General features: G+C 30.4%; 1 protein-coding gene and 1 long non-coding RNA gene across 2 annotated transcripts; one reads left to right on the forward strand and one right to left on the reverse strand.

The window, feature by feature from the left end:
* The first annotated feature begins 805 nt into the window (after positions 1 to 805).
* On the forward strand, positions 806 to 26,390 carry LOC111706820 (centrosomal protein of 97 kDa). Its single transcript, XM_023479762.1, has 7 exons — positions 806 to 1,442; positions 2,982 to 3,046; positions 14,936 to 15,021; positions 20,149 to 20,248; positions 23,308 to 23,371; positions 25,347 to 25,419; positions 26,234 to 26,390. Exons 2-7 carry the CDS (start codon positions 3,044 to 3,046, stop codon positions 26,388 to 26,390), a joined length of 483 nt encoding a protein of 160 aa, XP_023335530.1. The 5' UTR covers positions 806 to 1,442; positions 2,982 to 3,043.
* On the reverse strand, positions 20,263 to 22,256 carry LOC111706822 (uncharacterized). The gene is made up of 4 exons (XR_002766322.1): positions 21,019 to 22,256; positions 20,642 to 20,809; positions 20,433 to 20,469; positions 20,263 to 20,351 (listed from the first exon to the last, which is right to left on the reverse strand). It is a non-coding gene; the product is annotated as an uncharacterized LOC111706822 (long non-coding RNA).

Consider the following 26,390-nt stretch of genomic DNA (forward strand, 5'->3'; position numbering starts at 1 on the left):
GTTGTATGTTTGGGGAAGCAGTGCAGAGGTGGTTGAAAACAAGGGGGAGCAGGGTTGTATATTTGGGGAAGCAGTGCAGAGGTGGTTAAAAACAAGGGGGAGCAGGGTTGTATATTTGGGGAAGCAGTGCAGAGGTGGTTAAAAACAAGGGGGAGCAGGGTTTGATATTTGGGGAAGCAGTGCAGAGGTGGTTAAAAACAAGGGTGAGCAGGGTTGTATATTTGGGGAAGCAGTGCAGAGGTGGTTAAAAACAAGGGAGACCAGAGTCGGATAGTGAAGGGGGAGGGGACGCCCACAACTGTAGTTGAATTTGAACACACCACTCTAGTTTTTGACACTATCCCCTTAATATTTTGTTAATTTTAAGGAAACGTAATTTAAAGGATTTGTTCATCTTTCTTTTTGGATGCATATGGTAGGGTTCGTAGGGTGGAGGATGGAATAAAGGGAGATCATTAAAGTGCCTCTTACTCTAATGTCTTTTTCTTCAAGAACGCTCCCTTCCCCACGTCTTTACATAGATTCAGACCCCCCAGCCGATCTAGGGTCAATATTAAATAAATTTTCTTCTGGAAGTGAACAATAACCTCTAGGGGTGTGAATCATGAAGGTAATGTTGGCCAAAAGTTATTCCCTTCCAGTACACCCCTGATTAAATTGTCGTCACAAATATTACTTCCCCCCCCCCTTCTGATTTATGGGAATAATCATTATCCGCTGCACGTATACTGATCATTTTTAAAATTAGCTGTTTTTGTTTGTAAATGAAAACCGTGAACAATCTCTTATCCAGGAGTTTATTAATTGAAAACCCCTGCACGCCCATATTCTCCGTTGGCTCCGTAAATTCTGCCAGAGGATGGATGATATGCTCGGAGAAGGACAAATACGGAGGTCATGTCGGTACCACCGGAGATCAAACCAGTACGCGGAAAGGCCGGTCCGGGGCAGCGAGGCAGGATCCGAGGTCGGGCCCGTCCGGCAGAAAGGACTCGTAGAAAACCAGAGAAAGGAGCCAGTATTCAAGTGGGCTCCGACGTCCCTATGTGCTGTGATGGTAAAAACCATCTTTATTGTTATTCCATCAGCTGTTTTTACAAAAAGCAAAATCATCCCTTTTTGGAATTATCAATCTTTTTATAGAAAAAGTTCATTAACTCTTTACCTTGAATCTTACTCTAATGCATTTAAAAATATAAAAACCAATACGGACATGCATGAAGTGGTTCAGAGAAAATGTGAGAAGCACTCCACCGCAAAAAAAAGCCTTCAGCCAATAAAAATAGAACTTTTCTCCTGCTATGAGACTTAATTAATTCTTCAATTTTTTCCAATTTTGCTCTTTGATTTTCAGTTGAAGCTAAAATGTTACGGTGAATTCTATGTGATTAGGTTGTGATATATTAATTCTAAAATTGGAGCATCAACTCTGCGGTTTTAAGGTAATTTTCTTCATTATTTTGCGAACCATAATTCAGTTTTTCAATATAAGCAATTATCATTATCTGAATTTAATAGGGTCAATTGAAATGAAGAATTTTAAAGTGCTTGGCTATTAAGACGTTCGTGTCCAGCTCTACTAACGGAAATGCGAAATGAGGATTTTCTGTAAAAAGCATTGATAAATTTCTAAAATTAAAAAATCTAAATTTGTCCAAGCAAGATTTTTACTTTCAACCGTCCTGAAACATTTTTGGGTTCAGTCGTGTAACGGTTATTGGATACAAAGAGACTGCACGTAAAATTTATTGCGTATACTGTGAGCCCATTAAAAAAGTCGAATGTGAAGACGACATTTTGACTATCTTGTGTGAACTTGGTGCTTGATATGGTTACTGCTATTAGTTTAAAGTTTAAAAATCAACTTCTAAAGTAACATAGGTTTGTGACGGTACAATTGTTAAGGTTGTGTATTATGTGTATGTGGACTATTTCAAACATTTCTTTAAGTCTAACAGTATCCTTCCAATAACACATTTAGTTTCAGTGATTAACCTTTATTCAACAATTATTTATATAAAATTAAATTTAAGATTTTAATTAATCCATTTTATAGCGTTTAACGTCTGTATACGTTATATGTATGACGCTATAAATGAAATGGAAAGTATATGATGGAATTGTTTAATCGATATTTTAAATTATATTTCAATGTTCATGCTGCAGTACATGAATAATTTTTGGTTATGTTTAATTAAATTAACTTTTTTATCCTACTATTTAATAGCTTTGGTACCCAGCTTTGCATTGGAAGTTAAACTTTCTCTATAAAATAAAACCCACTTTATTAAGAATATTTTTTTACATTATGATTCTACATGGTGGATAGTTCAATATGATATGAGAGGCTCTGTACTGTAAAATTCATAAATACATAAAATGTAATAGAAAATATAATATGTAATATATCTATATATATCGTATATTTATATTTGTGTGTAATGTATGTTTGTTTATATATTAATATGTCAGCTATATCTGACCGGACCATATGAGCTGTCATTTTTGTTAGGGAACCCTTGAGTACCCCAGGGGCTGAAATAAAGTGGATTTTTTCTTTCGAAAAAAAAATATTTTTAATCGAAATTTACCTGACGTTATCTATAAATGTAAAGTTCCCTCTTCCCAATACATGAGATATTTACTTAATCCCAAGCAGGGGTGTATACAACCCCCTTCCCATTCTCATTTAAGCCAGGCGGTTTTGAAGAGTTAAGTTTCTTATTCATTTGAAATTGGAAAAAAAGTTATCAGAATTTTGGTAAGCCCCTGGATCTATAAGACCTGCAATATACAATTGGACCTTTCTCTATCATCTTAGATTACCATACAATTACACCTCCAAGAAGAAGAATATTACATATAAAATGATTGATTACACTCATATATTGAAATATGACTACAAAAATTCGCATTTTTTGACGAAAACTTCGCAATCATTTTAAACGTTTTTATATTCTAATTTTTGTTGTATGTTGTAGATATTGCTGGATAAATTGATGAAGATGAAACAATTTCTTTAAACAGACCAGTCAATTCTGTAATGGTAAGCTAGAATTTTAGAATAATTTTGGGTCGCAGTATTTTCAAGTTTTTGTACAGAATTTATCACTTTGTTAAGAGGATTCAAGCCTGTTAGATTATTTTGTTTAGATTTTTAACAAATAGTAGTAATACAAAATAAAAATTAATTTAAATTTTACTTAACAAATAGTAGTAATACAAAATAAAAATTAATTTAAATTTTACTTGATTTGAATTTCACTTTAATTGAAAGAAATTATTCTATCAATATCCAATTTTTTTGGATAAAATCTGAGAACAAATTAATGTTAAACTTTTTATCAAACAAATGACTGTGTACTGCAGTCATCTCGAAATTGCAGTACATAAAGCTTCAGTGAGCAGAACAGTCTTTTTTAAGGGTATTTAGGTGTATGTCACACATGATCGATTGAACTAATTAAAATACCACTTCTCTTGTATACCGGGTCAACTTGAACTGAAGAGAAGCAGTTCAACTATGTCTTGGTATTTATTGGTTCCTGGATAGATAAGAAGTCTGAAGTTAATTGTATCCATTGCTTGGGGGTGGAAGGGGGAAAATGTGTTCCCAAATTTAGGATTTTTTAATACATATTAATAACAAATCTTCATTTCGATTTATGAAGTGGTTACGCAAGAAAACTTTTTTAATCTATTCCTGGAAAAAATACAGGGTTACAAGGCGCCTGCTCTCTCTTCTTGCGCCCCTTAATTTTCTAGGGGGGACGTCCCCCTCCCCACCCTCCTTACACCGCTTACTTGCATTCTGTTCCTTATTCTGTTTCTCCAGTATTCTCTGGTAGGATTTTCCTCATAAAATTTTATGATTTTATCGATCCACTCTCCACTATGTCGATACAAATAATACAATGAGCACAGCGAATTTTAAGTAGAATTAAAGTTTGTCAAACCTTCAAGTCACATAAGTAAGACTAGTGTAAACCAAATATATTCTAGTACGTTACAAGTGTCAACTCAGTTTTTGTGTCCGACAAAAATTTTAATATAGTGATAATTTTAGAAAAAAAGTGCTTATCTTACAGTAAAATAAAGGCAATTTTATGTGTTTGCACTTTTTTATTTGATTTAGGAAAACATCTCAACTAATTTGAGAAAATTTTGTTTTCCTTGTTATATTTGACACTTGTGACGTCGTGTATAATTTGTCCATTTCTCTGTTGTTGTACTTGATAATGTATTGGGGGTAAACTATGTTTTTAAAACTTGGCAATAATTATTGTTAACCACTATGTTTCTGTGAGTAAAGAAAAAAAAAAACATTTTTTAAAATACAAATTTAATTCAAATTTAGGAAAAATACAAAAATTTACATCTTACAAACATTGTTTTGTAACAGTTCCAAGTTAATTTAATATTAATTTTTTATAGCACTTTATTTCTTTGCTTTTTAGGAAGGGAATGACCCTTTTAATTTTGTTGTTACTTTTACTAACGTAATAGAAGGTTGTAAACTGCTTTTTTGTTGTTAATTTTCAGTCAGAAACATACATACATGTACATATACAGTTAGTATCAGCTGATGGTCTACTGACTGATATTATACTTAATACTGATAGTTCACAATAAGGGATGTAGGTCTAATTCCAACTGAACTTGATAAAGTGAGAAATAATGGAATGAATTTATATCCTCTATTCCCTAGTGAGTAGCAGGGATATATATTCAGTGGTGTATATTTTCTTTTAAATATCCCCCCCTCCTCTTTTGTAAATGATTGTTCTCCCAGTTCTTTGTTATTTTCCCTAAATTGTGGAAAATATTTTTGGGGGTAAAACGTTTGAAAAAGGAAGAAAAAACTTGAATTTAGATGTTTAATTTTTCCTTTTTTTCCCCAGATCTTTAATCATTCCCCCCCCCCCCCCGGGAGTAACTCTTAAAAATATACACCCTTGTACTTAGTAGAAGTGTTAGGGGAAATGTTTCTAATCAACACACTGCAGAGTTTAAAGTACCTACAGTATGTTTCAAGACGAACAATATCTTACTGTTTTCATCAAGCATTTTACCCAATGATTTTTGCACAATTTTCGGCTAATGATTAAATTTGTATTCTTTTAATTTATTCTTTTTAATTTTTCTCTTTTTGTTTTGCAGGATTATTTTTATGTTCAACTACGGCAGAATTTAAGAAAAAAGTTACAGATTGAATTTCTAGGTCCCTTTACAACAGATTATTTAGACATGAAGGATCTCAAGTTACTCTTGAAATTTAATTTTATGCTTTTTAAAAAAAGACAGATCAGCAGAGTAACTTTAATAAAGTTAGTCTGAAAACAACCTTAACAAAAAAATTAAACTTTACAATAGAATTATTCATTTCGCAGCTCACAAATATATTGAATATGTTCTAGATATTTCTATTTTTACTGAAGAATTGAGTCTTTGCCATAAAGCCTGATTTTCTAATCCCTATATATTTGCAATCCAATTTCGTAGACCTTGTATATTTAAAATATTGAATTTTGTTAAATCAAATAATCCTTTATGGAAATGTCAAAGGTTTACACCATTAGGTTGCAAAGAGAAAGGAATGATGATAATTGAGTTTGTTGCAAAAGCAAAAAAATTTTACTGTTTATTCCCTTTTAGAGTCTGAAAGATTTGAAAGTATTTTGGCAATGAAGTATAGAAGTATAAAAGGTTTAGCAGTATTGTGGTAATGTATAGAAGTTTAAAAGGTTTAGCAGTACTGCGGTAGTGTATAGAAGTATAAAATCTATAACAGTATTGTGGTAGTGTATAGAAGTATGAAAGGTTTAGCAGTATTGTGGTAATGTATAGAAGTATAAAAGGTTTAACAGTATTGTGGTATTGTATAGAAGTATGAAACTATAACAGTATTGTGGTAGTGTAAAGAGAAGTATAAAAGGGGTAACAGTATTGTACTGTAAAGAGAAGTATAAAAGGTTTAACAGTATTGTGTTAGTGAATAGAAGTATAAAAGGTTTAGCAGTACTATGGTAGTGTATGTATGTATAAAAAGTTTAGCAGTATTGTGCTAGTGTATAGAAGTATAAAATCTATAACAATATTGTGGTAGTGTAAAGTGGTAAAAAGTATAAAAGGTTTATCAGTAATGTGGTAGTGTATGTATGTACAAAAGGTTTAGCAATATTGTTGTAGTGTATAAAAGTATAAAATTTATAACAGTATTGTGGTAATGTATAGAAGTATATAAGGTTTAACAGTATTGTGGTAGTGTATAGAAGTATAAAACTATAACAGTATTGTGGTAGTGTAAAGAGAAGTATAAATGGTTTAACAGTATTGTACTGTAAAGAGAAGTATAAAAGGTTTAACAGTATTGTGGTAGTGAACAGAAGTATAAAAGGTTTAACAGTATTGTTGTAGTGAATAGAAGTATAAAAGGTTTAGCAGTACTATGGTAGTGTATGTATGTATAAAAGGTTTAGCAGTATTGTGGTAGTGTATAGAAGTAAAAAATCTATAATAGTTTTTTCGTAGTGTTTGGAAGTATAAAAGGTTTAACATTATTGTGGTAGTGTATAGAAGTATAAAAGGTTTAACAGTATTGTGGTAGTGTAGATAAGTATAAAAGATATGATTGTATATTCTGCCAGGTTGAAGTTTAAAAGATATGACTGTATGTTGTGCTAGGTTGAAGTTAAAAAAGACATGACTGTATGTTCTGCCAGGTTGAAGTATAAAAGATATGACTGTATGTTGTGCCAGGTTGAAGTATATAAGATATGACTGTATGTTCTGCCAGGTTGAAGTATAAAAGATATGACTGTATGTTCTGCCAGGTTGAAGTTTAAAAGATATGACTGTATGTTCTGCCAGGTTGAAGTATAAAAGATATGACTATATGTTCTGCCAGGTTGAAGTATATAAGATATGACTGTATGTTGTGCCAGGTTGAAGTATATAAGATATGACTGTATGTTGTGCCAGGTTGAATTATAAAATATATAACTGTATGTTGAGCCAGGATGAAGTATAAAAGATATGACTGTATGTTCTGCCAGGTTAAAGTTTAAAAGATATGACTGTATGTTCTGCCAGGTTGAAGTATAAAAGATATGACTGTATGTTGTGCCAGGTTGAAGTATAAAAGAAATGACTATGTTGTGCCAAGTTGAAGTATAAAAGATATGACTGTATGTTGTGCCAGGTTGAATTATAAAAGATATGACTATATGTTGTGCCAGGTTAAAGTATAAAAGATATGACTATATGTTCTGCCAGGTTGAAGTATATAAGATATGACTGTATGTTGTGCCAGGTTGAAGTATAAAAGATATGACTGTATGTTGTGCCAAGTTGAAGTATAATATATATGACTGTATGTTGTGCCAGGTTAAAGTATAAAAGATATGACTATATGTTCTGCCAGGTTGAAGTATAAAAGATATGACTGTATGTTCTGCCAGGTTGAAGTATAAAAGATATGACTATATGTTCTGCCAGGTTGAAGTATAAAAGATATGACTGTATGTTCTGCCAGGTTGAAGTATAAAAGATATGACTGTATGTCGTGCCAAGTTGAAGTATAAAAGAAATGACTATATGTTGTGCCAGGTTGAAGTTTAAAAGTTAGGGGATGTAAAAGTTAATAATATTGCAGAATCCTTTAAGTAAGGTTTGCCACATTCTGAGAGTGTAAACTGTAAACTGAACAAATGGACCAAATATAATAAATTTGCATGGCCGCTGCACTGTCTACCACCCTTAAAAATTTGAATAACTGATAAATAACATTGTAATTCTAAGTTAAAACCATTACAGAAACTTATATCATTGGGACTTCAGATTTTTTAAAATAAGAAAATAAAATGGTCTGGCTGAATTATTCTGTTATGAATGAATGAATTCCAGAGCTAGAAGGTGAGCAAAGTTCCTAGGGTAATTTCATTATCTCTATGCATTACTTGCGCTAAATATATATACTCTATATTTCCTCATGCTCTAGTCCCAACAGGGATATAGAATTAACTTGATTAAACTAGCACTTCAGCATCAGCTAAACCTTAGACCTTTAGAACATAACGTGGGAGTGAAAGGAAAATTTATGATTTTAGAATAATCAAAACACTTCAAATATCTGGGTTTTAACAATAAGCTTGAATTACTATAATTGTGTCCAATGCTGTGAGATGTAGATCATAAAGGAATTGAGTTTTAGCAACAAACTTAAATTTTAGAATTCCAATATCTTAGCGACCTGATGTTGTACACATTTGATATTTCAAACTTAGATAAGTTGAGCTAACACAATTCATTGTTTGAAATATCGATGGTCTACGACATTTGGTTTGAACAATACAAGGACTAGAAAATTAGAGTTTGTTGCAAAGACTCAATTCCTTTAAAGTGAAATGATTAAACAGTTGAAGTATGGTTAAAATTGTAAAGCAATAAATAGGACCCNCCCCCCGTTTGAATATTTGATGCTTACCTTTTATATCTTTGTATGTTGCAGTGAGATAAACAAAAGTCCATACAGAAATGTGTTTTAAGTTAAACTTTAAGGTTCGGAGATGGAATTTAAAGAACTTGAGCCGCGTTTTAAATCTGCCAAAACCCAGTTTAAATTAAGCGCCGGCTTAAATCTTGAAACATTTGATACAGTTTTAGGTGGAACCAACCATATTTAAGCCGCGGCTTAAATTTAAACTGCCGCTCAAATTCTTTAAATTCGGCCACTGTTAAAATGAATTCAGGATTAAATTGCACAAGCATGGATATAGTATTGGATGCTGAAACATTTTCAATAGAATCATTTTGATGAGAAAATTTGAGGATATTAAGGGTCAAAATGTTGAACAAAAAGCATTTAAAAACTTATACTTAACATTTCAGCTGCAACTTTGCATTTCTTAGTTTTGGACTTGGGAATAAAGAGAAATTAAAATACACCAATTTTGAATCTTGTGCTGATCTTCTAGATTCCATAACATAGTCTCTAGTAATCAATATGTTTTACTGGTCAAATACTAATACATGGACATATCTATTCATCCTAGTTTATTGATGACTAGGGAATAACAGGGAGTATACAGTAGTTTATATCAAGAGGGAGAATTCCCACATGAAACTGAAATCATCCTCAAGTACAGAAGTAAATACAAAACTTCTAATATTCTTATTTTTAAAGATCAACAAAGTTTTCACTTTTTACTTTACTCAAATGCACCAAACTGACTGAATAACCATTTTTATCCTATATTACAATTGAGAATTGTTCTTGGTACTGAAACACAAACTAACTAGATTATTTAAAAAAATACCTTTAACCCCATATATATCCAATTAGACATCATTACTCTAATAAATAGTAACATATTGATAGAAGTGAAAAAGTATCACTAAAACAGTAATTTTTATCGAAAAGGAAGTCAAAGTTCTAGCATTACTTTTTAGTTTTTTGAAATGCCCTACTTTTTGGGGTTTATTGTAACTAATTTTATACTTTTATACTTTCTTTATTTATTAATATTTAATCATTATCAAAATCAAATCACTCCAAAAGCTGAAAAGTCACCTTTTGCTAAAGTAAATGTGATATTTTTTTGAAGATTTTTTTCTTCTTTAGAAATATTGTTTGTATTTTCGTCCAATATAATACAAAGGGAAAGTTATTGTCTGACTAGTTTCATTAACTTTTTTATTATTCCATATAATCTAGCAAAGCATTGGTAGAAATACTATTAATTTTCCTTCCATTAGATCTAATACAACTCATATTGGGAATGATATTAAGTGCAGGAAAATAAATTATAACAGGGGCAACTGAAAACAATTTGGACACAGTACTTTAAATCTTATGTTATACAGTGGACAGCTCTTAATTCATTATAACTTTTAGTGTCTGTGAAACATTGTTCAAGGGCATGGTTCAATTTTCTATTCACAAAATTTAAAATTTTACTTATGAATAAAACAAAATCTATGTTCTACAGTGCCAGAATTAAATATCTGAACAATTTTGTAAACTCCTATAGACCTGAAGAGATATCCATGCTGAAGAGACTTGGTCAAGCTCTAAAGTAAAGTGGAAGTTGTTAATTCTGGAGATTTGTACCAACCAGTAAATTTTGTAAGAACCAACAGGACGTTAACCAATTACCCTGATGAAAGCTTTCAATGCAAACTGCTGTAGTTTTTGGTACTCTGACTGAATGAATAGTGGGCTTCAGTAGGGAGTGCAATAAAATCAAAGAACCACAGCTAGTATAACAGTTTCTTTTTTATCTCAGTTGAAATAAAATATTGTGTTACTAGAATGTGTAAACTGTGAAGCCTAATAATATATTGTTATCCTAACAGGGCTACAGAAACCTGTTCTAACAATTATAACATGTAAACCCCTCAAGGGAGTTCCCAGAAAATGGCAGGCAATATTACAAATATTTTCAGTGGAAAGTACAAGAACAAATAAAATTCTAAAAGGACTGGGTTTAAATCACTCTTTAGAAATAGATAACGGCCAACTTCAAGTATTTTTATTTTCTAGAATAGCTTTTAACATACTAGATCTTGTCCATCTTCTTTTCCAACTTTTAATCGTAGCTCTATTTGTGAACATCTTTTCTATGTACAATATAAAAAATAACAAAAAAAGTTTGCGAATTAAATAACATTTTTTTATGTATTTTCAAAATTTTACAAAAATTAAAACGTTTGGATATAAATTTTTGTAATTTTAAGCATCCATACACCTTCCTTGAGGTAATGTGAGCTCCCACATGAAATTTGAGCCCAATCAGTTCAGCTGTTTTGCATTTATTTGATTCCATTGAACAAACAGACAGACAAGCAAAGTATAAATATAGATTTCAAACTGAACATATTCCTAATTGGAGTAATAACTATTCAAAGATTAGAAACACAGAATGAGAAACTTGATCTTGTTTAAAGTTTAAACAGTGGAATTTATCTAAATTCTTTACTATGTACAGCATTCTTTGATTTATTGTAATGCAGATACAGATGTTTGAAACCAAAATGAGAATATTCAAAGTTCTGAATATTAACATAACAAAGTTGAAAGTTTGAAACTGCAGGAAGGTATTCCTTATTTCAAATGTGTTAACAACTTTTCTCTCTCTTTCATAAATACATGTTTAACATCATCAACATTTCATGTTCCTTAAATTTCCCCTGGTTGGTTAGAATAAAATCATTTATTTTATTTTCTTTCTGAGAAAGATAATTTGTTCTCATAAAATATAACGCTCAAAATACATCAAAAGAAAATAAATATATTGTCCTTTTTTGTTTGGATTACTGAAATTAATAGAAAATCAATATTGGGTTAGTGTTTAGCCCTGTTTTGCTGGCAACCACTGCTGGCATTCTCTTCATACCAAATTTTGTTTCTATGGTAGAAGAGAAAACTACAGAATGTCCCAATAAAACCACTGCTGGCATTCTCTTTTTATCAAATTTTGATTCTATGGTAGAAGAGAAAGCTACAGAATGTCCCAACAAAACGTGGATAAATAAAAAGAGGTTTTTATTATACCAATAGAATAACTTGAAACAATATTGAAAAAAACTCTGATCGGAAAAAATATAAAAAAAATATCAAGTTCATTGATAAGACATATGCATGTATCTTGCATGTATCTAGTCTCTTTTCCCAAGTTTGTAAAAATTTATGAATTTACTAAATATTTGAAGTTTAGGATTTGATTTACATTGTATGTTAAATATTAAAAAAAAACTTTAAAGAGAAAAGATTTAAGAATATCTATTCAATTTTACATTCATATTTAGGATAAAGGTGATTGAAGAAACAAACAGTCTAAAAAGGTACACAGAGAAATAGAGAGAAACAACAGTTGAACAGAAATATATGAACAGAGATTCTGAAAAGATTCTCTGCTGATCCATAAAGCTACTGTTGCAGGAAGATTGAAGGCTCTAAATGAAAGGTTTTTGTTCTCAAGAGTTCCACTAATCCACTTCAATTTAATTACATCTACTCAACTGACCAATTCTGTAATTCAAACTTTCATTTTTAGTTTAGATGTAACCAAGGAAACACTATCAAATAACTTTAACCCCCTTCCTTTACCAAGCATGCAAACTCATATTCATTTGTATGTTACAGCTTTTAAATAAAGATTATCATTTTTGTATGTATATCCTTCTTTTATTTTATTTTGTTAAACATCAAAAAAGAATTTTGGAAAAGAAAATCCAATATCCTAGAAATTGTTGTCTATTAATACTAATATGAACAAGTAAACTTGTTAGTGCAAATATATTATTAATACAATATTTTGCAATGAAGTTAACAAATACGAATCATGTATACATTCAGTACAACTGTATTTTACATCACTAATGACAATTCAATTTTAAGTCTCAGACAATATTTTTAAAATAATGATTGGTGATACATTTGATTAGAGTGCTTAGTTAATCAATGCAGTGGAAACTGTTGGTTTATGAAGTTTTCCTCTCTTCACAAAAGATGGTTGGAACTGTGTCACATTTGACACCAATGACATTTGCACAATTTCTTCAAAATTGTATTGTCAGCTACAGTACTTTTAATTTATTTGTGTTGATATATTTTAATATTTGCTGTGTTACATTTCTATTTATCTTGATAATGTTTCTAGAAATTTGGAGAACAATGTTGTTTAGTTTGTTTTATAAATTGCTGCAGAAATATTTGCACTAAATCATGAACTGCTAGTGTTACTTCTTACTAGGGTTTCCAGTGAACAAAAATTTCACAAAAAAATTAGAACAATTTGTTCATTTTCTTACTAAAAAATGCAAAAATTATTTGATAGTTTTATCCAGACAAAAAGTTTAAAAGCAGAAGAGTTTTCAGTACTTTTGGCATACATGTTTTCCTAGTTAGTTTTAAAGTTGTTGTAAACCATTTAAAGAAGCCTTCTAATTTTCAATTATTTCGATCAACTTTAACTCATAGTTTACACAAAAAATATGATTTTCCAATTGTTCTCAAATTTTCATTTTAAAATCACACACAAACTGGTAAGGGTTCTATCTCCATCAAAATTTTATTTTATTTTAGAGCTTTACTACATTGTAATTGTTTATAATTTAGTGAACATATAATTTTAGCTTGATTTATGGAACAAACTCTGCTAAATTTAACATTAATGTTTGCACACAATATTCAGATTAAAATTCAGTATTAGGAAAGAGAACTTTTTAACTGCTTAAAATATTTTAAAGACATTTTTAATTGTTTAATGTAAGTCTTAAAATGTTCACAAAATGAAAGGTTAACTTTTTTACTGTTATAGACCTTAGTCTCAAGGTTTTTTAAAACGGTTTCATGGTAAATTAAATTTTTTCAATTAAATTATCGGAATTTGATCTATTCTGGACAGATTAACCTATAAAATTTATTCTTATGCCAACATGAAAGGTTTTAAATAGCAAATATTCTTCATAGGAAATTGGTAAAATGAGTTAGATATAAAGGAATGATTTTTATATTTTAAAATTTCAGAAACTTTATTATCATTCAAATCTTCTATTTTTTTTTTTTAGTCTAGTGCAGAAATTTCAAATTTATTTTTCTTTAAACAAAGATTGCTGTACAGTTTGTTAAACTTTTCCAAAATAAATATCAGTCTTTCAAAAAGGTAATTGGTGAAAATATAAAATCATAAAAATAGGATTTTGAAAAATAAATCTTGTAGGTTTTTTTTCATCTTCCATTCAGAAATTCCAAGTTACTCTTATCAAAGAATTGTATTGAAGTCAGGGAATAAATTAACAAAGTTTTTATCAGTTTTTACGACTTTTCTGATATAACAGAATTGTCGGAGTAACTTTTCTTCAGTACTACATCTAGATACAGTTTTATGTTAAGATCTCAAACTTTTTCTAGATAATTTAGAAAATTGAGTTTCTCGTTATGGATTTTTTTACACATTTTCTTCTTTTTTAAGCCAGTTCATGTCCAATTTTTTATTTCTTTTGTCAAATCTTAAAATTGTAATTTAATTCTAAAAAGTATATATCCATGTATTTTCTTGATTAGATCTACCTGTTGTTGGCACTGTATGAAGTGTACGTGGTGTGTTTTGTGTTCTAAGTTAGGGTATTATGTGGTTAAGAAAGCAGATCCTTCATTCCTATCTCAAGTGTGAGAGCCAGCACAAAGGATTCTGTTTTTGCTTCTCTTCTTGTCAGTTTCATATCTTATAGAATGCACCTTTTAGAATTTTACTTCATACCAATGAAGCCCTGTCCAGATTGGTGTTAGTATGAACTGACTGCTTAGTTTTACATCTAACAACCTGAGTTTTTGCCACAAACTCTGATTTTCTAATCCCTGTATTCTTTGTAACCCTAATCATAACCCTTTCAATTAGGTCTACAAGCTAGAAATGTAAACAAATCAGAGATAAATCATAACAATGGATCGTGCATTGTTCATCTCAAAACCGTTTAAATGTCGACAACAAAGAGGAGACAATAAGAGATAAGGGAAGGAAGAAAAAAAAAGAGATAAGAGAATAGAATAGTAGAGAAGAGAAGAAAAGAAAAGAAAAGAAAAGGAAAGAGAAGAAAATAGAAGAGAAGAGAAGAGAAGAGAAGAGAAAGAGGAAAAAATAGAAAGGAAGAGAGAGCTTGTATTTTCTGACGTTTTATTATAAAAATATGTTTAAGAATACCTTCAACTTCAAAATTAACTTTACTGTAAAATTGTTAGATATTTTTGAAAAAAATAGTTGTCCTAACTTTTTAGCATACATTTTTTTGAGTGTTTAAAGAATTTTGATAATTTGGCATTTGATATTCTGATATTTTTGCAAATAAAATTGCATTTAAAAGTATTTCTGTTTTAAATCAAAAATTGAAAAAAAATCTATTTGGTTAAAGTCTACATTTTCTCTTTTTTCAGGTTTGTAAGATGGAGAGTATAGCAAGTCCCGTTCAAGATTCTGATACACTGGATCTGAGTAATCAGGAACTAGAGAAAATAACCAGGTAACAACAATGCTCAAGAAAATCCCATATTCAAATTCAAATTCAATATTCAACCTATTTAAAGCAGTAAAAAATCAAATTAAAACCAGTTTGATAGAATTTAATTAAAGAAAAGATACCAAGATTTGATTTAAAATACTAAATCAAGAATGAATCCTAGAAAAAGCTAAAAGGCCTATCTTGGAAAAGTAGCAATAAGAATTCTAAATTTTATAAATTAGCATATTTATGCTGATAACCATGTTATGTTTTGTATTTACTAAAATAGATTTCCTTCCATGTATTGAAACATGTTGCATGTCACAAGAAGTTAAATTTGTGCAATGTTAACTTTTTAAGTTAAACAGAGAATCTTCTGGAAGTCTCAAATTCATTGAATTCATTTATTTTCAATGGAAACTTTTTATGTTCAATGGAAACTTAACACTTACTTTTGCAATTGCTCATTTGCGTGAATTGATTTATTTTATGTACAATTATTTTTTTCCATGTTCTTTCTAGACTGCCCTAAATTCTTTTCAGTATTATTATCATTTAATCATCTAATTAGGCCTGGCATGAAGGTCTGGTTTCCAATATTCTGTTATACTTTGGGTTTTTGTGTAATTCAGTCTGTACCCCTAACAAACCAATATAAAGAGATATTCATCAAATCATCATACTGTTCTTTTATTCTTATTTATTCAGATTATATTTAGCAATAACAAGCATCTAATAAATTTATGATTGGATTATACGCATAATGAATAAAGAACTATGATTAGTATTATTTAATATTATTTTACTTGTTTAGAAAAAACAAACAGAAAGAATCTGAACAATTCTAAATATTCTTGAAGAACAGTCGATACTTCATCCAAAGAAAACTTTCAATTCAATTTTGAATTATTTCCACTGTGATTTAGAAATCAAGATTTACTTTGTTTTACTACCTTTACTTTTTTTCATATTCACTATAGATCTTTTGTATTCTTTGGTTTTATATCATATCAAAACTTTACACCACATTGATGGTTCTAATTATTTTTTTGTGATAGGTATGTTTGTTTGTTTTAATTGAAGTAGTATCAGATTTTCATGCTGCACCAAAGTCATCAAGACAAGAACACAAAATTTCCTTCATATTCTATGATGTGCAGCTTTAGCCAATATCTTCAATAATATATTTCTGTAGATGTTTACTGTTCAGATAGGATAACAGAATATTATATAAGATTGAATATTTTATTATATCTGATAGAGATAGATACAATTACCCTTTTCAAAAAATATATGTTTCAACTTAAATTGCAATGGTGCAAAGGAAATAGCATAACTTCTTATAATGTAAAAAAACAACAATCATTTTAAAAAATTGTTTTGATGGATATCTCTAGCCAGAGTGAAGATTTTTCTTTAGGTATATAGTAAGGGTGATTGATTTGTGACTTTTTTAGATATCAGCCAACCTCCCACTGAAGGTTGCTGCGTTTTAACTTTTAAAAAAATATTGTGAAAAAACAAATTTCAAAATTGTCTGTAGGGTTGTGAATTGACTATTTAATATAGGAGAAATTGCCGTAAGGCCTAACAACAAATATTTCAAAAAAGTAAATATGATACATCATTTTCATGGAAATTTCATGCTAAAATAATGTTTTGTGCTTCGCGCAAATTCCCCCCCCCCCCCCCCCCCCCCGCGTTTTTTTTTTTTTTTTTTCCTTCTTCTTTTTAAAAAAATTTTTTTTTTTCCCCCCAAAATCCCCCCCCCCCCCCCGGCTTAGATTTATTTCTGTCTACGCCCTTGACTGTATAACAAATTTTATATTCGAAAACCATTTTAAAAAATATTAAAATGTAAAGAAGTTATGGCCAAATGACGGTACTAAATTCCAGTTTTTTAAAGTGTTAATGTTTTTGATTTGTTTTTTTAGCTCTAAATCACTTCATTTTCATTCTTTTTAAAAACGCTTTTCAGATTTGAATTCAGCATTAAATTTCCAAGAAAATGATGTACATGAAAATAATAAAAAAATAATTTCATTGCCTTACAGTGAAATTTCCGATTATAAATCGTCAAATCGCAATCCTATGGACGATTTTGAAATTCTTTTGATTGCAATATCTTTTTTAAGTGAAAATGCAGCGACCTTCGGTGGTCGGTTGGCTCAATTCCAATATTGATCACCCCTAGTATACAGTATACAATTTTGGATTAGGTTAAACATCTCATATTATTGTTGAGTCTTTTACAAATTCAATTACCTTGAATGATTGAAAACGGGCCTCAAAATGATTCCTATCAGCAGTAGTTGTAATGTATTTGGTTTGTTTAAAGAGTATATATTACCAACTATTATCATATTGAGTGGAAATTAATATAACATTACACATTACAGGGTTATCTAACAATTCTTCAGCCATTATAAATATATTTTGAAGTTTCTAAGGAAAGCTTTATCAATCTTTGTTTTTATTTTCTAGAAGACATTTAAAGAATGAAGCTCATTAAACTCAATGCACTTACTTTTATGGTGTTCTTTCTTTGCATCAGTGTCATTAGGTTGTTTTTCTCAATTGTTTCTCTTAAGCATTTTAATTTTGTCCTCTAGTTGGGTTATGTATAAAGGAATTGAGTTTTTTCCACAAACTCTGATTTTTGAATCCCTTTCTCTTTGCAATCCAATAACATAGAAATTGATATTTTAAGGTAAGGATTCTGATAGATTAAATATTCTCAGTTTGAAATATCAAATGTGGACACCATCAGGTTGGAAATATATAGGGATTAGAAAATTATTGTTTGTGGCAAAGACTCAATTATTTTCTGAAGAAATTGAACAATCCTATTTCTATATCTTCGTACCCATGGATTGTGAAAACCTTTACAATTTCAAACTTTTTGATCTTCCAGAATTAAAATTTGAAATATCAAAATTCTACGACATCTGATTGCAAAGAAATAATGATCAAAATGTTTAGAGTGAAAGGTTAGTGACATCAGTTCCTATTTATAAATATAATTAGCGTGGCAAAATTGCTACAATTACCTTAATTCCAACTTTGTAATAAGAATTACCATTTTTGAATATAAAGTCAGCAATTGTTTTTAACTTCTGCCATAAATAACCAGTATTCCACACTAATCTCCAGGGGTGTAATATATTATCCAGTTTTACCTCAACTTTTTGGATTTAATTATCAATTAAGCGTTCTCTGTGGTCCTAGTACAATATATATTCAAATGTATTTTCAAGTCAAAGTAATTGAGTCTTTGCCACAAACTCTGATTTTCTAATCCCTATATCTTTGGAACCCAATGTCATAAACCTTTGATATTTCAAACTTATATTATTTGATCTAACAAAAGTGATAGTTTGAAATGTCAAAGGTTTGCAACGTTGGTATCCAACAATATAGGTATCATAAAATCAGAGTTTGTGTCAAAGACAATTCTTTTGTCTGAAAATGCTACAGCTAATAAATTAGGGTTACATATATCAATGAAAAGGGGATCAAATTGTCTTGAAAATGGCGCAAAGACAATGACTAGTTTATAATTTTTTCCAAAACAGCACCAAAACAGGACAGGCAAAAAGAAGTAAGACAAAATGAGAACCTGCAGATGTGCAGCTGGAGAAGGGAGGAACAAATAAATATATATTGACTATTAATTTTATAAAAGATTTAAAAAATAAATTGGTAAAAACTTAAAAATACCTTTTTATTACCAGAAAAAAAAATTCAGTAATATATTCAAAAGATGAAACTTCAAAGATAAACTGAAATTATATGAATACCTGAGGCACTTTTCGTAGGTCGGATGGGCATTTTTCGTAAGTCGGCCAAGACATGTGGCCGCAGCGCTCGGCCCCCAAGCCTATCCTAGCCGCAGCGCTCGGCCCAGAAATGAGCTTAACCTAACCTAACCCTAAATATTCACTAATTATATTAAAAACTGTTGAATTAAAGATCTTTCATGGCCGCAGCGCTCGGCCCCCTAGCCCGTCCTAGCCGCAGCGCTCGGCCCAGAAATGAGCTTAACCTAACCTAACCCTAAATATACAGTAATTTTATTAATAACTGTTGAATTAAAGGTCTTTCATGGCCGCAGCGCTCGGCCCCCTAGCCTGTCCTAGCCGCAGCGCTCGGCCCAGGAATGAGCTTAACTTAACCTACCTTAAATATACACTAATTTAATTAAAAATTGTTAAAATTATAGGTCTTTCCATGGCCGCATCGCTCGTCCCCCCTACAAAATTAGTGCCCATCCGACCTACGAAATATGCCCATCCAACCTACGAAAAGTGCCCATATGCCCATATGCCCATCCGACCTACGAAAAATGCCCATCCGACCTACGAAAAATGCCCATCCGACCTACAAAAAGTGACCATCTGACCTACAAAATTGAGTGGCGTCCGACAGCTACAATTAATTATTTCTACCCTACTGCGAGGCATGACAAAATAAGCTGCTGAATAGGTCGGATGGGCAAGAAGATATGCCCATCCGACCTACAGCTGTCGTAGGTCAGATGTTGCAGTAGGTCGGATGGGCAGTATAGTGGATGGGCAGTAGAGCGGATCAACATTACCATGTTTTTCTTATAAATCATTTCCCAATCACACATTGAAATCATTTCCTGCAGTTTGATTTGCTAGGGGAAATAAACGATTTTTGGGAATTGTTGAAAATGTTTACCCCTGGTTCCCATTGAACTCCACCTTCATGTAGAGCTCTATGGAATAAATTGTGCAATAAAATGAAATATCCTCTGGAGAATGTTTGTGGTGTAAAGAACATAAATCTAATCAAGTACTATCATCTAACATCACAACTACATAACAGTTCTTAGTCTCAAATCTAAGGCTAAAACATTTTGCTGGTATCTATAGTGCATTAAATTTAAGGGCAACTGAAGAAAAAAAGAAACTTCATGTCTTTTTAATTGTTTTTAAAAGGCTATAGCTTAAGTGAGACAAAAATACAAAAGTTGTTTGGTTTCTATACATGTAAAGAAAAAAATATTAACGTGGAAAGAAAAGCGCAAAAAAAAGGGCTTAAGATTGTTTTTAACTCAAGTCCAATTTACATTCATTTTCACCCAAAAAAGGCAACATTGCTAAATTTCTGTTTTAATTTTAGGGCTACTCCGCAACTGGTTCTAAACACAACAACATTACTGCTGGACAACAACAATCTTTCTAGACTTGACAACATTCATACCTATCAATGCTTGGAAAAGGTTAGTTCACTCTAAGAGTCAAAATATCCCACCTTTTCTTGACATTTTATCTGCAGAATGACCAGCCTGCCATTTTTAAAGCCAATTTTTCATATGCGCTCATCTGGAATTATAAGTTTTTTGAGCGATCAAAAAACCTAAATAAAATAATATTAAAATCTTTATACAATAACTGTTTACATACTTTTGTTTAAAATATATCCTTCCTAGAATTTTCCAATCTAGAAAAAACGGTTAGAGTTTCAAATATTTTTATTTTTATTTTGTTAAGATTTTTTATCAGTTTAAACTTAGTGCATAACAAAAGAATCTTTAAATTTGTTTGAACAGTATTAAAATGCAGAGGATCTTTAACTTTTTAGAATAATAATACATAATCACACAAGGACTTACGTTGGCAACATCAAGGCTTGACTTCTGTTCAATGTTGACTTTCTTTGAATATTTCCTTGTCTAGTTGAGTCCTTGATCCTTGATTTGTTGACTCCTTGATCCGTTTACGATGGATCCCGAATCCTCGATTAGTAGGACCTTTGATCAGATCTCATTATAAATCTTCACCTGCACAGTTTTTTAATGTTTTAATTTTTGCCTTTTTCGGACTATGCTCAAGTATTAATGCTCAAATTTACGCTATTTTATCAATGTTTATAAAAGTTATTTAGACCTTTAAGGTTAGAAGAATGTCCAAAACTTATGCCAATTATCAATGCATAATTACCCTGAAACCATTAATATTTCAAATATTTAAGAATAAAACAAGCTTTTACTTTTAGTTTTAAAATTGTGGTTGGTGAATCACAAAAGGTTCTTCAAAGTTCCAAGAGCTCATCAGTGTCTGGTTGTTCTATCACATGTTTCTGTTCACTTCAACTTAACATGGGGTTTATTATTTTTACACTAAAAAATGTGAAATTTGCTCCTAACAAAATTTGTTGGAGCACCGGAGCCATTTTTAACCTAGTAGCCCGAATCATCAAATTTTGATGAATGATGAATTTAATCTAACCGCATTTGACCACATTTTTAAAAATGCTAAGACTAGGAGAGTTTAGTTAATATTAACCCTAGAACTTTACTTTTAAATTAGGTTTAAGACTAAACTACGTAAGTTTTTTTTAAAAAGAAGGGGGACATTCAATTCGTCTTGCTGCTGTCATGTTTCATGGGACACCCTGTATATGGATATTATAAATAAAATAACCATTATTATACAGGGTGTCCCATTAATTCCGACAATTTTTAAACAGCTATTTCTCTGCAAGTTTTTTTTAAATGCTTCAGACAATTTTAACACTAGAGCTGAATTATGCATGCAAAGATGGCGGTCATTTAAACCCCTGTTAAATAAAAAGAAGTAAATCCAGTTAACAAGCAAAACATTCATATGTACAGAAATACAATAATGCATACCAATATAATATTTCTGTGTATAACTAGACATTGTCAGAATTAATCTGTATGTTTTCTGTAATATCATTCAGATTAGTTTAATTTAATCAAATGAAAATTTTCAAAGAAAAAAGTTATCATGCCATATTTCCAGATTCGGAATGTTTTGTCGAAAATCCATTTTGAAATGTCAACTGCAAATAAATTCTTCTGAAATGGAATCTGTCAGAGATAAGGGAGCCCGGTGTCACATGAGATTCTGTTACATCTATCACAACAAACTTATGCGATGTGTAGTCAACAGTCTGAGCTTTTGTTTAGTGAATCTTGAGATCAAACATTGCTCTCCGTCTTCTTCAGCAGTACTATCAACACTCAACAGTGATAAATCAATAACTTCAGTTGCATTGATCCTCAAATTTATAGTTGCCCACATTGGATATCTAGATAAAACGTTCAATATTGTCAATATCCGAAACAAAGTTCTGCTGAGGCTTTATTCTAATAAAATTAGTCTAGCTGTTAATTGTTATTGAAACGAATTTTCCACAAAAACGTCATAGATACACACATTTTACAATATATTATAAACAAACAAAATGAGTATTTGCCACAAGGTCTGATTTTCTAATCCCTATTTCTTTGCAGACCTCAGATATTTCAAACTATGAATTCTGCTAGGTCAAATAATCTAGGTTTGAATCATCAAAAGATTACACCATCAAGTTGCAAAGAAAGAAGATATGACAAAATTATGTTTTTTTTTAATTGGTCTAAATGGGTCCAAAAGTGATGTTTCCTTGTTATGATTTTATTTATTTCCTCACATAAATAGCTTAAAACACCTGTTTTAATCATACAAGTAAAATTTGAATATAACTTTTATATCTTGTGCATAAACTAGCTAGGCAATATTAAAAATCTTAGGAATTTTTGAAATTATGAAGAGCCAGACATAAAGTTACACTTGGACGTTAAACGACGTGACACTGGTGTGGTGAACAGGGTTTTTGAAGAAGGATAAAATCCCACGAGAACTGTAATAAATATTACTTATTTTATTGCGCTGGAATTATCTAAACAGATTGTTTTTTTTCAAACAGATAAAAAAGTATTGGAGAAGAGATTATTTTCTTTTCAACTGAGCAAAAACAAAATAGTCCAAAAGATCTAATTCCGTAAATGAATGTAGAGTTATTAGGATCTTTTTTTGTTAAACTAAAGAAATAAAAATTAAGTAAAACATTGAACAATAAAGAGTCCTAAAGATAAAGATATAAAGCAGGAATTAAGTGGTTTGTTTTGAAATTTGAGACATGAACAAAAGAAGATATTTTAAGATTTTGTAATAAAAAATTGAGTCTTTGGCACAAGCTCAAAACTTTTAAATGTTGAATTTTAATATCTCAAATTTAGATTATTAGACAAAACAGAATTCATAGTTTTTAATATCAAAGGTCTACGACATTGTGTTGCAGAGATACAGGGGTCATTAAGTCAGAGTTTGTGACAAATACTCAATTTTATTAATTCAACTTGATTACTGTCGTTTGAGAACTAAAGGCGGGTAAACCCTGACTAAAATATATTTTTAGAAATAATTCATCTGTATTCTGATTTCTTGGTTTAGTATTTTGATCAAATCAAATTTAAATTTATTGTTTCAGTTATCAGTGGCTGGGAACAAACTGGTGAGGATGTTTCAAGTTTGTAAACTGCAACATCTTAAAGGTTAGATTATTTTTTTTTAATCTATATTGTTTGCTTGTCTGTTTGTTTGTTTGTAACTAATTAACGTCAAAACGGCTGAACTGATCGGGTGCACGGACCCCAGGGAAAGTTTGCATGAAATATCCTTGTTTCTTTAGTTAAAATTAACAAAGAAATTAGTTTTGGGCACAAAGCCAATTTTTGTAATCCCTTTATCTTTGCAACCTAACAAAGATTATTTGTTCTAACAGAACCCATAGTTAAAAATATCTAAAGGTTTACGACATCGGGTTACTAAGATATAGGGGTTAGAAAATCTGAGTTTGTGGCAAAAACTCAGTTCTTTTCTAAATTAATTATGGTTTCTCAATGCAGATACAATGAAAGAAATTGTGAAAATTTAAAAATTTTAACATTGTAACTTTAATACAGGTAAATTTAAAAGGCAGTGTTAGAAATGGGAGGTTCACTTAAAATTATGTTGTTATGATTGCAAAATGTATGTATGTATGTAAACCCTCCTTTTTTTACTTAATACTACTTAATTTTGTAAAGATTAGTTTAATTTCGAGAAATGAAATTCCCCCTTTTCATTTCAGGAATTTTTTATGCTTCCTTAAATGTTCATTAATTCCCCCCTTCCTTGTTCGTTGTTTTACGATCCATATAAACCCAAATGTTAGATTGTATAAAAGGTAAACTCAAGCAGGAAATATAATTTAAATATTCCAGCACAGTAGCTAATGTTTAACAACTTTAAACCATAGCAGTGGATGTACAGGGTTACCCACAAAGGATGAGACGTCAGAGACGATTATACAAAATTAACACTGTCAGTTACTTTATATTTTTGATTCCCTGCAACTACTGTAAACTAGTTTGTCTCTTTGCCAAATCATTAGATAAGGCAATGAATTACTTTATCTAGGGCAGATGATTTAATTTAACTTTGGGATCGGCATATTTTAAGAGTTTCCAATCATCAATTACAGTCTCATCCTCTGTGGGAGGTTACGTTCATAACATAGAAACAAAATCTGTTTAAAATATCATGTTGTTTTAAAGCTGAAAAATCAATACTAAAGTTTAGGCTGCATGTCTACTGTAAATAATGTTTATTTTTATTAAATGAATTTTTTTTCCCTAAATGATGTTATGTTTGTTTGCGTCAAATGCCAAAATTTTTTAAATGTTTTTTCGCAGAATTGGGTATCTAATCAAATTTTGTTAGGGGTTAAAAACCAATTTTTAGGTTTAAGTTTCAAACTTGATGAGCAATTTTTTACTTTTTTCCCCTGAGGATCAAAAATAATTTCCGATAATTCTTGAAAATATTTACCTAAAGTTTTAATTTAATTATTAGAAACTTAATTTTTAATTTTTGGCCTTTTAACTGGATTTCAGTGGTTTTCCTGTAAACATTATATCTGGTTCCTCGAACTTAATTGCATACCAAATACCCATTGGGGGAATACATAAAACACGGAATATGCATTTCAGGGGTGTATATATTCGCAAAAAATCATTTCCCCCCTTTAGAAAATCATTTATTTGTCCAGAAGTTATGTATTAGGCTTTCAACATTTCTCCTATTTAACGACTTCAGTTCAATCATTCCTTACAAAGGGGTTGATTCTGATTAGTAGTATTTTAGTCATTTGATTAAAAACAGTTGGCCACATAAATATAACATTTTTCTTTTACAAGATATTATTTTCAACAGAATCCTTTTTTCTGTAAGCTAACTCCAAGAAGGCTTCAATATTTTTTATTAAAAATTGCAGCATTCCTTAGATTATTAAATTTTGTAGACAATGTAGTAGAATATAATATTATTTTAGTTAAATTGTCACATGAAAACTTATTTCAAAATAAAAATTTTGCTTCTTGCAAACAAAGATTGTACACAGAATTTGAGAATACATATGAATTGAGATTTTTTATTAGGACAAAAGTTTTTCATTAAATTTCTAAAATTAATGTATAAATTTTTTAGTTCTGGATATGTCTAAGAACAGTATTGTATCCATAGAAGGACTGAAGGAGATCAAATTACTCTCTTGGCTCAGGTATCAATTCATTTTTACAAAACTTTTGCAAATATATAAATTATTGATTCTTGTGTCTTTGACATTCAAAATTCAAATGCGAGAACTTTTTAATCAAACATTGAAGTTAAAAATGCGAAATTGGACTTTTTTTTGTAATATGTATTCTATGTAATATAAAAGGTTTAATTACATGTTTAAAGGATTTTAACTAATCCTGTTCTAGTTTATCTAAGAATAGTATAAAAGGTTTACAGGTTTAAAGGACTATCCAATCATGGTTCTAGTTTGTCTAAGAATAGTATAAAAGGTTTACAGGTTTAAAGGATTATCTAATCATGTTCTAAGTCGTCTAAGAATAGTAAAAACGGTTAACACTTTTCAGGTTTAAAGGATTAAACTAATCCTGTTCTAGTTTGTATAAGAATAGTATAAAAGGTTTGCTGGTTTAAAGGATTAACTAATCCTGTTCTAGTTTGTCCAAGAATAGTATGAAAAGTTTACTGGTTTAAAGGATTATCTAATCCTGTTCTAGTTTGTCTAAGGATAGTATGAAAGGTTTACAGGTTTAATGGATTAACTAATCCTGTTCTAATTTGTCTAAGAATAGTATACAAGGTTTACAGGTTGAAAGGATTATCTAATCATGTTCTAGTTTGTCTAAGAATAATATAAAAGGTTTACAGGTTTAAAGGATTAACTAATCCTGTTCTAGTTTGTCTAAGGATAGTATGAAAGGTTTACAGGTTTAATGGATTAACTAATCCTGTTCTAATTTGTCTAAGAATAGTATAAAAGGTTTACAGGTTGAAAGGATTATCTAATCCTGTTCTAGTTTGTCTGAAAATAATATAAAAAGTTTGGAGCACCTGAATCACAATATCCATCTAGAACACGTAGACATCTCAGCTAATCAGGTATTAAACTTAAAGGGAGTGTTCGCGAAAAATGAAAGGGGGTATAGGCTTAATGCGATAAAAAAGCGCTTTTGA

The sequence above is a fragment of the Eurytemora carolleeae genome, unplaced genomic scaffold (assembly GCF_000591075.1).
Source record: "Eurytemora carolleeae unplaced genomic scaffold, Eaff_2.0 scaffold734, whole genome shotgun sequence".
NCBI lineage: Eukaryota > Metazoa > Arthropoda > Copepoda > Calanoida > Temoridae > Eurytemora > Eurytemora carolleeae.